The sequence below is a fragment of the Corella eumyota genome, chromosome 4, assembly GCF_963082875.1.
Source record: "Corella eumyota chromosome 4, kaCorEumy4.1, whole genome shotgun sequence".
Lineage (NCBI taxonomy): Eukaryota > Metazoa > Chordata > Ascidiacea > Phlebobranchia > Corellidae > Corella > Corella eumyota.
This window is the reverse complement of record NC_137493.1, coordinates 11,380,257-11,393,998: the sequence shown is the minus strand read 5'-3', so window position 1 is coordinate 11,393,998 and position 13,742 is coordinate 11,380,257. Positions and strand designations below refer to the sequence as shown.

The 13,742-nt window shown below is 28.5% G+C and overlaps 4 protein-coding genes across 5 annotated transcripts; 1 reads left to right on the top strand and 3 right to left on the bottom strand.

Annotated features, from left to right (window-relative positions):
* Window positions 1-779: 779 nt before the first annotated feature.
* LOC145749891 (transmembrane protein 65-like) lies at window positions 780-3,026 on the bottom strand. The gene is made up of 6 exons (XM_082565774.1): window positions 2,517-3,026; window positions 2,380-2,430; window positions 2,249-2,316; window positions 1,793-1,890; window positions 1,406-1,511; window positions 780-1,196 (listed from the first exon to the last, which is right to left on the bottom strand). The coding sequence occupies exons 1-6, from the start codon at window positions 2,860-2,862 to the stop codon at window positions 1,095-1,097; spliced, it is 771 nt and encodes a 256-aa protein (XP_082421900.1). The 5' UTR covers window positions 2,863-3,026; the 3' UTR covers window positions 780-1,094.
* Window positions 2,917-4,119, bottom strand: LOC145749890 (glyoxal reductase-like). The gene has a single exon (XM_082565773.1). It carries the CDS (start codon window positions 3,921-3,923, stop codon window positions 3,060-3,062), a length of 864 nt encoding a protein of 287 aa, XP_082421899.1. The 5' UTR covers window positions 3,924-4,119; the 3' UTR covers window positions 2,917-3,059.
* A 36-nt stretch (window positions 4,120-4,155) lies between these two features.
* Window positions 4,156-4,545, bottom strand: LOC145750829 (ragulator complex protein LAMTOR2-like). The gene has a single exon (XM_082566902.1). It carries the CDS (start codon window positions 4,543-4,545, stop codon window positions 4,156-4,158), a length of 390 nt encoding a protein of 129 aa, XP_082423028.1.
* Window positions 4,546-5,209: 664 nt separating this feature from the next.
* Window positions 5,210-13,433, top strand: LOC145750111 (uncharacterized). Of its 2 annotated transcripts, XM_082566056.1 has the most exons (17): window positions 5,210-5,300; window positions 6,135-6,247; window positions 7,214-7,288; window positions 7,470-7,506; window positions 8,119-8,196; window positions 8,477-8,619; window positions 9,179-9,319; window positions 9,740-9,794; window positions 9,864-9,888; window positions 10,015-10,112; window positions 10,311-10,356; window positions 10,437-10,604; window positions 10,677-10,758; window positions 11,001-11,077; window positions 11,447-11,484; window positions 11,564-11,598; window positions 11,665-13,433. In XM_082566056.1, the coding sequence occupies exons 1-17, from the start codon at window positions 5,279-5,281 to the stop codon at window positions 13,189-13,191; spliced, it is 2,760 nt and encodes a 919-aa protein (XP_082422182.1). In that variant the 5' UTR covers window positions 5,210-5,278; the 3' UTR covers window positions 13,192-13,433. The 2 variants fall into 2 exon arrangements, with proteins under 2 accessions (XP_082422182.1, XP_082422184.1); XM_082566058.1 differs by lacking the exons at window positions 7,214-7,288; window positions 7,470-7,506 and having other exon boundaries at window positions 5,276-5,300.
* Window positions 13,434-13,742: the final 309 nt, after the last annotated feature.

The following is a 13,742-nucleotide window of genomic DNA, read 5'->3' as shown; positions in this document are numbered from 1 at the left end:
TTCGAGATTAGATGACGTTTTCCATCATAGGAGTGTTAGGAATAGGGTGTTAATAAAAAAATTCCTTTTTGTTGATAAAATGGAATTTTTTAAAATTTTTAAGTAATGGTTTTTAGTTATATGACAGTTCTTCATTCAAATTATGACGTTTAATGTAATTAAATTTTTTTTTTTGAGTTTTGCAGTTTTTTATTTTAGTTAAATAAACATTTGATTAAAATTTTGTTTAATTCACAACAAATTAGTAACCGCAAAATTGCTGTACCGTATTAATTTTAAATCCCCAGAGTTGTGATGTTTATTACCTTGACCTTATTAGAACTCTAAACATGTTAATCGAGTGTTAGTATATGTTACATGGTTTTAGATCCCAACAAACTGGCTTAAAGTAGCTTTTAATATACTAGAATAAACAATAGCTAAACGCTTTTGATAAAAAAAAAAAAAAAAAAAGTGTTAGTATATGTTACATGGTTTTAGATCCCAACAAACTGGCTTAAAGTAGCTTTTAATATACTAGAATAAACAATAGCTAAACGCTTTTGATAAAAAACTTTTGATAAATATGAGCACTATTTTTTAATCTTCATTAGTTAAATTTTACGCGGATGTAATTAAATACAATTAACAATCAGAAACTTGTCTAAAGCTGATACTAAATTGGCCATTTGTTAATTCAGTTTTGCCTTTTAATAAAAAATACCTAAAACGTCATTAAAAAAACAAACAAATAGTTTTGGAACATTTTTTTATAAATATAAAATCAAGTCTACATATAAATATAAATAACATTCAAACAAATAAATAACTTGTCAAAAAAATAATAAAATAAATTATTGAAGTTAGTACCGCACCAAAAAGATGGTTAAAAGCACAGTGCAATCTTATTCCACTTATTTATCAAAAAAACAATAAAATACAAATGCAATAAAACATATATTTAGGTGCAATTTAAGGTGCATAAGTTAATTTTAGGACAGGGCAATGAATAAAATCAATCTCCAAAAATATTATATGATTGAGTTAGAAAAATACAGTTACAAACAAACTAAACATTTACTTATACACTAAAGCAGACTATGTCAGGTAGAGATTTAATTGTTTGCTTCATCGGATTTGTCTTCTGAGTTTTTGTTCATAAAAAGTAAAGGGATCATGCCCAAAATACAGCCAATAACAATACCGATACCCTTGCCCTTAATGAAAAAACAAGGATTTTAGTTTTTGTTACAGTTTCTTCTAAAATTAATATAATGTTGCAAGTTATATAACTGAGGTTAACATTTAAAAGCCAAACCAAGTGCTTATTTAACCAAATTGTACTTTAGTATAAAAAATCTACTTTAGTATTTTCGTACAATTATTCAACAATGAATTGTTAGTATAAGAGATCTTTTATACTCACCAAATTGGCTGTAACTCTAGTAGAGGTAAGGCAAGATTGTTCAACAGTAAGATCAGGAACTTTAAGTCCCATTTTAGCAGCAGCCATTTCAACATACCCAGCCGTACTGAAATAAAACAATGTAATTTAATTTCTAATCAGATTTAAGTTACTATTGATTTTTAAATGTAGTTTATTTAAAAAATAAAACTTGTTGAGGTAAGCTCATTAATTATTTAAATTGGTATGGGGTGCTTAAAATAGCTTAAAATTCGATTAAAATGACATGACAACAAATTAACTTCAACAACTAAAAAAATTGGTTAACAAATCAATATCATATATTTTAACGCAAAATTTTTTTTATCAGTATAGTAAAGCTTATTTATGTCTTTTATTTTGTGTTACCCTATTCCAGCAACATCTGATATAATATTTCCCCATGCAGCAGCTGCCATAGTTGATATACCAAGTTTTAATCCAATGTTTATCTCAATGAATTCGCCCTTTTAATAATTCAACATGGATTACACATTGCAGATATATGTGTCAAGAAAAAAAAAGGCCAGAAATCAAATTTTGTGTATATAGATAACTTTCTTTTTTATAGGCTATATTATTAAAAAAATCGGTTAGAAAAAAGTACTGTATGGCTTGAAATAATAATATAATGTATATGATTAATTATTAATGATATAAACCTAGATTTATTGTGACAATATCTTTGGTTTTAAAAGAAAAAATGATGGAATAAAAGGAAAATTTAATTACAGATGTCAGAACAGTTGTTTAAATATTAATTATTTAATACAGTGTTCTACAAATTTGTTATATAGACAATATATTTAAAATAAGTGAACTTACAGCCATTATCATAATTGCATTATCCAAAAATCCAAAAGCAACAAATGGTACAAAATTGAACCAGAAAACTGAAAAAATAAACTAAAATTAACTTTGATTTTGATTAAATTTTTTAAAGCAAATTATATTACCTGACTTTAAATCATCTTTCGTAACTCTGACTTGTTCTAAAGAATCAGTCTCTAAACATATATTTTAAGTTTTGTAAACATTTGGAAAATACATCATGAAAAAAAAAATTAATAATCTAAACAAAAAGGTTATATACCATTTTCAGAATTTTTTTGATCCCTTTGCTGCAGTTCAATAAATAAATTTTCGATTTCCGAAGGTTGCAAATGTTTAATAAATTTCTTGACCCCGTGGGTTGAAGAAAAATCATATTTATCATGTGCTGGGTTGTTTAAGCGCCTTCCCTCACATATAGTTGAAGTTTGCAACATAGCCATTGGTTGGTTTGCTATTAGAGCTGTGTTTTTTTGATTGGTTCGATGAATCAGTATGTTCGTAGATAAAAACATAAAAGATCCAGTTTGGACTGCATTTTGATTGTTAGTTATTGTATTACGCAATGGACATAAAGTTCTCCATGGTATCTTGGCAAGCACAGCCATCGTCTTTGTTTATTACAATTCACGGAAGAGTCATTAGGTTTGCTTTCTTGTTGAATTTAATATTAAAGTTTATTTATAGCCTACCAAAGATGTCTAAATATAAAATAGAAGTTATGGAATTTTCATGATATTAATAAACTATTTAATTAGTTTGTAAAAAGTATGTTATAAGCAAAAACATGCAAATATAATATTGATTATAATATTGCTTCTGCGTTCCAACCATATTTCTTTCCTCTACCTAGTTTGTCGATAGAACCCATGTCTTCGTCTGTTATTGTAAAATCAAAAATAGAAATATTTTCCCTTATATGCTCTGGGTTTTTTGATTTAGGAATAATGCTGCATCCATGTTGTATGCTCCACTTTAACAAAACTTGCGACAGAGTTTTATTGTAGATTTTTGAAAACCTGGAATAATAATCTTCTGTCAATAATTGATTTTTACCAAGTGAAGAGTAGGATTGATAATGAATTCCTTTATCCAAACAAAATTGTTTCACATCTTTGTCTAAACGATCAGGGTGAAACTCGTTCTGCAAAACAGCAGGCAATACTTTACAGTAAGCCATTAGTTCATTAAGATGCTTTACGGTATAATTCGATATTCCAATTGCCTTAACTTTATCGGTATTTTGAAAAATATTTTCCATTTCTTGCCAAGCCTCTTTTCTGTAGGTTTGGTTGTTAACATCATCATGTTTAACCCCCTGTTTTCCTGGCCAGTGTATGAGATAAAGATCCACATAATCCATTTGCAAATTATCAAGAGACTTTGAAAGAGCATTAAGGACAGATGCTTTGTCAAGATCTTTTGGTCCGAGCTTTGTGGTCAAAAATATGTCGCTTCTTTGTAAGCCATACTTTTTCAACAAAGCCGGTAAACAGTCCCCGATGTGTTTTTCATTTTTGTACACTGCAGCGGTATCAATAAGTCTATAACCACAAGATAATGCTGCATCAAGTGCAATTTTTATTTCATCTTGAAGTTTAATTTGAAAAGTGCCAAGTCCAACGACTGGTAACCTTAAACCATTGTTTAGCAAATATGTTTCTGTCATTTTTTCTATAAATAAATATATACATTTAAAATATTTTATCGAGTTATTTAAAAATAAACAAAAATTATTTTATAATTTTAACAAAGGTATGATTAATTCCAAACGACATAATTTTTAAATTACAATAAAAGTTTAAAATATTTGCATCAAATATAATCACTATTTAAAATAAACTTAACCACATTGTAAAACTAACAATTTACAATTGCAAAAAAACATTGTTTTTCGGAGCTTAAGCAATTGAAATGTTATTTAATGAACTGTTAAAGTATTTTGTCATTGCTTCGGTTTTAGCTTTTAATATCCCTAGCCCGACTTTCTTTTCAGCAAACATGCATAACAAAAGTCCAGACGTGCCAGCTCTTTGAATTGCCACATGGCCATTTTCACACACCATTATAAGGCATTGCAGTGAGTCATCATTAATAGAATTGTGTTTGTTGCTAACATACGATGCCCATATACTACTTGTTAGTCCAATTGTTTCTTTAACCCGGTCTGCCAATTCACCACTGCCAGAAAATGCTACAAGTGCTCCATGCGAATTGACCAGTATAGTGCTGTAAACACCATTGGTATTAGCTTGATTAAGCACATTAGTTAGGTCTTGTGGGTTAAGCATATCCGTAGAGTTGTTAAAAGGAGAACTTATAGTTCTCTAATGATTTAAAAAAAATGTCAATCTATATAAAAATATGAATTAATAATACATTTTTTTAAACATACTTTACAATATTTGTTTTAAGTTTATGTTTTGTACTACCTCCGACTAAAATTTTTTTTTTTGATCGAGAAAGTTAGATTTTTGTCATGCATGTTGACGCTGTACAGCATACAGCAAGCTGTAACCTGTAATTGCCTAGTTAATTGATTAGCATATGTTTTAATCTTCAATTCTGTCTTTCGAAATCATAACGTTTATGGCTATCTGCATATTTGTGCGAAAAATTGCCTACTTTCATTTTTTATAAAAACATACAACTTCAATAATTTCTACACAAATCGACCGACTAAAAAAATCAAATTATAAAATGTAAACAAATCATTTTTCTAGTATGACGTCATAATCACGCTTGTTACAAGCTGTGTGAGTGTTTTCAAAAAACAATGATTTTTAGATTTAACGCATTTTTTAAATGCATTTAAAAATTATATTCAAATTTTTTATTATATTTTATTTTTTTAAATTACCGACATAAGTTAATAAATTATTTTTTAGTCGAGGCAAATTTTAGAAACCTAAATAACTGCGATAACTAGTTCACTACTTTTATTCAATTTAACTTTTTACGTTGCTAGTAAATCACTTTTTGCAAAAATTTACTTACTAAATTTTTCATAAATTTTTTGAAAAAATGGAGGACTGGGCAGCTGATGGTATGTTTTTAATAAATATTAAGTAGTACATGTTATTATTAGGCATTATCTGCCAAAGTCTCTTAAGTCTACCGGCTGCGTGGTGTAGTTGTAAGCCAGTATGGAATATAGGGCAGCGTCAGCGTGCACGATTTTTTTTGGTAAAAAAATGCACGCGTAAAATTAACTGATTGCATGCATGGTTTTTAACTAAATTCGAGCACGTACATTACTGTTGTCTTGTTGTAGAATATTAAAGACAAATTTAAGTAAATCATGCCAACATGCACCAGGTTTTGTTAAAAACTGCCCCACTTTTTAGACTTGGTAATAAAACCACTTGCTACACCACACATGAGGTTGTGGCTTTAATCTTCACCTCACGGCTGTACGGTATGAACTCTTGCTAAGCTAGCACTCAATCAGCAGCATAATTACTAGGCAATTACAATCCATATAATATTCCAAACTGTTAAGGCAATTCAAGACTGGGTCAGAGTAACTGATGTTACTCCATGTTTAGGTCACGCATTCGACCTTCCCACTTTAAGGTTAAAAATACACACTAAAAAAAATTCAACTTAGTCTAGCTGTGGGTTGAAGAAAAAATATTATTCTATTATTTGGTTGCGAAATCGACCTTCCACATTGTGTACAACATCGAATAAATATTGATTGGATTAAATGTATTAAGTGATTCATTTATTCGATTTATCCCATATTATTTGATTTAGTATGATATAGGTATATACCCTACATTGAGATTAAATATATAAAAAAAAACTGGAGGAAAGAAGAGTTTGGATAAATAAATACTAAAAAACTAACCCAAAATAAATATTTTCTTGTTTTCAGATTTTTACTATGAACCATATGAATCAGAGAGGCAGGTTACATTTTCCAATGAATTTAATCAAAATTATTACAATACAACAGATCAGTATCATAATTTTATTAAGTCATGCGAAGTGAGTATTAAAATTTGCAAGTTTTTAGATTTATAAGCTTAACTACTTAAGTTGTTTTTTCTTTAAATAAAAACTACTAAAACTGACTTTAAATATGTTTTCTCCAAATTTATTTAAAAGTAAAGCATTTGCAGACAGTACTTAAATTAAAAATATTATATTTTTACTCTGGTACATTGTATCAGTATTTGTATAACAATTATTTTATTTAAATTTGTTAACATAACTAGACTCGAAACCTAAAAGGTTGTTTATGAAAAAAAACTTTGTTTTTTTGGCACCCAGAATGTATAATATGATGCCAAAAGTGTTAATTTTTTTTAAATTTATTCAAGTTCTTGTAAATTTTTTGGTGTATATATAAGAAACATACCTTTAGTAAACAACATTAGCTGTCAATTTATGGTGTAATTGACACCTGAAAGGTTTTTATTGTGCTCGAAAAATGTGGCCTATTGTAACGTTGGCCAAATGCATTTTTAAAAGATTGATTCGTAATACAAAAGTTAAACGGATGATTAAAACAGGCCCATTGGATATTGAGGGCCTGTGGTAATTATAAAATTTGGTGTTATTCCAGTTGCAAAAATATTTGTTCTGGTCTTGGGGAGCTTTATCTTCAAAGCGGGTTGTTTAAAACCCAGTTTTTTAATTTTCAAAAGCACCAAAAAGTCTGCAAAGTTTAAACAGGAGATTATTTGCTGCTTGCAAGCAGTGTGTGTTATTCTTGCCGTTTATTCTAGTAATATCAATTTTGTTACTTAAAAGTCATTTTGCCCTTATATATGTTAAAAAATATTTTGATCAAACAATTCTGGGATGGTAAAAAACAATTGGGACATGTGGTTTATTTTTGGCTGTGACATTATCAAAACTTTGATAACAATTTAAATACTGACAAATAAAAGATTGGAAAAAAAACATTTAGTAATGGTGTTTTTAACTTTAATTTACCATTTTGTTAAGATTTGCAAAGAAGTATTTACAAATCAAATGCAGTATGCTCGACATTTAAATACCTCTCGTCATAGAAATAAAAAGGTATAAAACAACTTTTTAACCCCATAATACACGAAATATTTTTAAATTTCAAATTTCAAATTGAGTTCTATATAATTTTTACACAAGAAATTAATAAAAAATGAACATATTTTTATATAATGATCACTTAAAAAGAATTAAAATAATAGTAATTGGAAATTTGGTTTGATTATTTTTTTAGAGAGCAAATAAAGTTAAGATGCAAGTAAGTGATCCAGGTAAGTTTCATTTAAAACTCGCTATAAATTATTTTTTTTGTTTTAAAATAAAATGACCACGGGCTGCTTTCTAACTTGTGGTTTTTGCGTTAAAAAAGGGAAAATGTAAATTTTTGTCGGTTTTTGCGTTAAAGGTTTTTGCGTTGTCGGTTTTTGCGTTAAAAAAGGGAAAATGTAAGCGCAAAAAATTACTAACCAATCACAATTAAATTTAGAACAACTAAACTATACCAAACCACACTTTTTTTTAATGGTAGCAATGTTTTGTAAAACAGAACACCTCTATAACTTTACCGGATTTTTTTGGAATTTTCTTAGAATAAGTAAATAAACAAAATTAAAAATTACATCGGTTCTCTTTTTGCGGCGATGCGACAAGTTTACCTTGGATAACTTTAGGGGTTATAAAACTACCTCAGGACAAGGGTGTATAGTTATTTCAATGGGGTTCTTTTTTACCCCTCTTTTTTGAAATAAACAAAATTTTTTTTAAAGTTTTTTTTACATTAAATTAACTTTCGAGTAAACTCAAAAAAAATCTTTTATTAAAATATTTTACTAAACTTCTGATTCATAATGTTAAGTAAAAAGTAAGTTTTTTTTTTGATGAAGGTGACATGAAAACTTGGCAAAAAATTGATGACCCACAGAAAAAGTTTCAAGAAATTGCCCAGAAAACTCCTGTTGTTGGTAAATAAATATAATTTTATTGGTTATAAGTTTAAGTAGTAGTATATTAATATATTATTAGTTAGATAAAAATTTTAAACTTTTTAGATTTTGGTTAAATATTGCTAAATTCTTTGTTTTAAAATTTTGGTTATAGTATGTGATTTTTTTCTTTTTGTTCTGATTTCTTTTAATAAATGTTTTGACTTAGTGTCTTGTACTTTTATACTCTTAAAGTATAATTTAAAAATTAGCCAAAGCATTGATAATATTTTTTTAAATTATTCTTTTAAATTTTCAGGTTTGGAGTATGTTACTGAATATTATGATTATAAAAATCAATGCATTAAAGCAATGGTTTGTGCAATCTGTCAAGTACATACTTTGTTTCTACAACATATGATGGACCATGTGACGGGTTTTAAACATAGACTTCAATATCTTGTAAGTCTGATAAATTTGACTTTTTCTTTTGTGTGTAGGCATCATTATGTAAAAAAAAATTATTAATTTAATTTGGATCAATTGTAATTTACGGTCCTTAAACAATCTCTTGTACTTTATGGTCCTTACTAATTTCTTTCTATTTTATTTTGTACCTTACTCCTTAAAAAATGTCTAAGGACCATACAGTACAAGTGATCCAATACTTTAAATAACCATTTTTAAATTAATTTTAGGTAAAAATAATTTTTTTACCAAGTTTAAACAAAATTATTTCTATCGTGTTGTTTTAGAAAGAAAAAAAACTTTACAAACTAACCAGAATATATTGAGAATAAATTTTAAATATGATTTAAAAGTAAAACAGGGCCCCTAGAAATTTGCTTCCCATTAAAATAATTATCTTTGATTTTTAAACTTTTGTCCTTTCCTTTCGGTTTCTAAAAAAAATTTGTTATTTTTTTAAATTTCCTAAGGTTTAGTAGTGTTGTAAGTTAAAATGTGAAAAATGCAATTTGAAAAATAACCAATCTATTAAAAATATTTTAAAATTTTGCAGCAAATTCACTATCCAGCAAGATACAAGGAAGTTATTGGGAGTTACAAATGTTTGGACAACAGAGAGATTAAACACGAAATTCTGTCAATTTGCAGGGAACTTGGCTTTCAAAATCCTTCTTATCAAATAGAAATTGTGGAGGTTAGTGCACTAATTGCTGTAAAAAGCAAAAAAAAATTTAAGCATAATGTCTGAGGTGTTATTTTTTTATGGTAAAAAAACTTTTTTTCTGTAAAGTTTAATTTTTGTGACATGAATACAACATTAAATATGGTGCTTATACTGCATTTTTTAAAAAATTTCTTTGGCAATTTGATTTATTTAAAATTATATTTGCTTAATAATTAAGCTGCTGATAAATTGTTGGCTTAGCAGAAGTTCATACTATTTATAGTGCCTTACTTAAGGTCACTACAGCATTAGAGCAGTGGAAATCAAACCCATGACCTCATGTACCAAATCCAAGTGCTCTGACCTCCACACCACGCTGCTTGTTTAACAAATAAGTTTTAGAGAAAAAAGATAAACTGTTGTTAAAATATTAAAATTTTTGGATTATAGATTATCAGTGCAACCAAATATATTCCACTCGACGAAAAGAACAAAAAAGTTGCAAGTAAAAATTGTTTATTATCAATTTGTTCAAGGGGGTCTATAACGTTATAATATTTTTATTTATTTTTAGCAAAAAAAGTTAAGGAGTTGATTATGTAAGTATTTTTGTTTCTTTTTAAAAACGATATTTAATCCTAATAAATACCATAATGCTTGAATTTTTTTATAAAGCTGTTTGTGGGCAAAAATTAACAAAATTATACAGAGTTTTTGCATGTTAGGGATAATAAGGCTGCTCATAAGAAGGCGCTAGAAGATGCAAGAAAGAATGCTCAGCAGGAACAAAATTCTTCGTCATCAAATTATTTGGAAAAACAAGGTAAATTCAATAAATAGTTAGAACTGCTTTAATATGGATTAATTGTGTAAAAAAAATTTTAAGTATTTTTTTAAAAAAATACCTTAAACACAATTAACAACCAATATATGCCCATTAAAATTCTTACACTACAACAGCTGTTTTTTTAGTTTAAAAAGGCTTCAAATTTGTTAAAAAAATAGCTTTTTTGTTACGTAGAAGGAAAAGGTAATGAAGCACCCAATAAAGAAAAGGCATCAGACAAGTAAGTATTAGAAGAATATTTAATTTACTTACAATAAGTTTTAAAAAACTATCAAAAATAAAATTTTACTTTAATTTTAGCATGCCATTGGTAGAAGATAAAAATATCCTCCGGTTCTTACTAGAAGATGCTAAAAGATCAGGAATAAAGAAAACCGAAGAAGTGATCGAATGGATGCAGCCTTCGAGCAGAAAATCATTATATTTATTGATTTGCCAAAGAAAAAGATTTAATCAAAGCGTTGTTAGGTTAGTTTTTAAATCAAAAACTTTCATCTATAAACATATGTAATAAATTTAAATTTTTTTTTTGTTTTTTAGGCTTCGTAAACTTGTTGGGTCTGGTGAAATGACTCCAGCTGAATTGTCAATAGAACAAAAACTACAATCTGCATTGTTTAAAGTGAGATAAAAATAAATTTATTTATAAGTATAACTAGCAGTGTGGCTGTAAATATATAATTGCCAAATTTTACCACCTTTTTTAGATTTTTTTTTGAGGGGGGAATTTGTTTATTGTACTTACACAATTTTTTAATGTAAAGTTGTAACAACAAACCATTTTAAATAGACTTTTTAAGTAATGTTAGAGTGAAAATTCTTTAAAGTATTTATTTTTTTTGCAAATTTTTGTTTTGTTTATAGGTTAAAGCTGATATTCAAGAAATTTTGCTTAGTAATTTAAATGCTTTTAACAAAGGCCAAAGCACATCTGAAACAAGGTTAATATCTACTTACATTATATTCTAGTAAATTATAAACAGCCTTACTTTATAGGTTTTATGTTAAAGGTTAACTCTAATTCCTTGTTGCCACAAATATTTATTTGTGTTTTTTAAAGAAAAAAATGAACACTAGTCAATTGCTGTCCCTCTAAGCTTCATTTTAGTTGTTGTAATATGGTCACAACTCACAACTAATACATGCATGTAATAATATACCCGCACACCATAAATGTCTTTATAACCTTTCAATTGAAAACCGTATGTTTAGATAGTCACTACCTATATATATTGTTGTCCATATCTATTAAGCCCCATTATATGAAGATTTTTTGATTTATAACAACTTTAAACGGTATGCATTTTTAGTAAAGAAATACCTGACGGACAAAAACAAAACCATACTGGTAAGATTTTATAATTAAAAGTATATTATTTTTTTACAAAGAAAATACTAACCTTTTCTAACTATATTATTTTGTTAAGATGAAAACTCAATGGTTGAAAGTGGAAGTTCAACGGTTAGTACTTTTTTAAAATACTTTTTTACCTTTTTTTTAAGCTGTCAACGCATTGTTTAAATTTAGAAAAATTCTGACCCAATTTTTAAAAATCCCGACGAATTAAATTCACTCCGTGACAACCTTCTGATGATTAAAAATGGATTTCAACTTGAAAACGAGACCTGTGTAGTTGAGTACACCAATTCAACCGGGATGGACGAAACAGGACCATCTACCTCTAATGACGAAGCATCTACATCTTTTTATCAAGCGCACTTGGAAAAATTAGCATCATCCAAAAAAGACAACAGCATAAAATTGAAGGACTATGCAAAGAGTGACCCCACTAAGGCTGACAGCGAAGATCTTCTAACCCAAGATGCTAGAGCGTTTATGGAAGAAAAGATTTTTAAGGCATTGTGTGAAGGGTCTTTGGCCCCGATTGCAAAGGCATTTGCAGACAACCCCACCCTACAAGCTGCTTTAAAAAAATGGGAATCAAAACAACCTGCAATCCCTTCTGAACCTACAGAAGAGGTAAAAACTATAAAACAAGAGTGTGTAGACTTATCTGAAGATAAAAGCGTTAGTGTAGATCATGTTAAAGTTGAACCTGAATCAAATATTGAAGCGGAAAAATTTCCGGACAATGTTGAAACAGACAAAGGAAATATTACACCACCTAGTTTTTTTCAAAGTTTTGCTGAAACCAACTTTAATCCGATTAATACACCACATAGTGAAGTACCTTCTACAGTGTCAGCAAACATAGTGGAAAATAATAACACAAAAGTTAAAGATAATTATAACTCTGTACCAAAATCGTCTGCGCCAAAAAAGAAAAATGTGCTATTTAAAAAACAACAACCAAAACAATTCAACCAAAAATCAATTAAACAAAGACCCCAGGCTAATAGTTTTAATTCTTATTATCACAACCATAATTACTACCATCATGGAAGCGAGTTTTCTGCTTCTCATGAACAACCAGTTTCATTGCGCAAACCGTACCACAAAATTCGCGAACGACCTTTGTTATCTCATGAAGCAAAATACAGATTTAAGGAGCAGTCACTTTTGGTTCGCAAATCTTATCCATCGACTTATAATTCTCAAGCGCATCATGACATTTTGGACTCTTATGATGAATATCATGACATTTTAACACATAATGAGTATGATGATCTACATCTAGAGCATAACCATGATAGACTAGAACACTTAAATTTTGACAAAACTCATGAATTGTATGGACAATATCCTTATGAGCATTATGAGGATGAAATTTTAGCGGAACACAGTCAAGACTTAATTCATGTAAGGCGACCTCTGTTACAAGATAAAGACAGAGGTCCATTGTTATCACGACCTAGTGCCTTGTTGGGCACTCCTAGAAAAATGAGTACACTGTCGCATCTTCAGACACTTGACGAGGAAAGACAATTTCAGCACCTAGTTAATCATCCACGCCCTAGGATACCTTATACTCAAGAAGATCGACTTTATTCACTGCACACTGCACGAAGATTTTCTTCCTCGTCAAGTGCCTTGTTGGGTAAGCGCCCTATGGGTTCCTCCTTGCTGGCCAGACCAAAGTACCCGCGTATGTAGTGATGTTTTAGGTCCAATGTTTTTTAAAAGGTTAATAATTTTACTTACTTTGTTCCACGCCTAAGTTTAATTTTTTAACTGCATGTTTTTATCCAAATCATTCGTAATAAAAAGGTACTTTAATAATAAACAAGCTTTATAAAACAAATTTACACGTTTTTTTTGTTGTAAAAACTAAAAAAATTAGTTAAAATAAGTAATTATATGGAGTGACTTTTTTGCATTAATAATCAAAATGCTAAACTGGTGATATACACTTTAACAAAAATATTTGTTTTTATATTTTGCATTTTGAAAATCATTTTTTTTGCGCAATTACTAAAACAAATAAAATGTAAACGAAACATTAAAACACGCATAAGAAGTTACCACATTTAGTTACTAGTAGGGTCTGCTCGGAAAGCAAGTTTTTTAAAACGACGTTTCGCGTAATGAAATGTATGTTAACGTTTCTTTATATATTAAAAAAGCATTTTTGAAAGGGGTTTATATAAAACCAAACATCTTAAAATATATCCTGGACAATAAATTGAGAAAAACTAACCTTACTT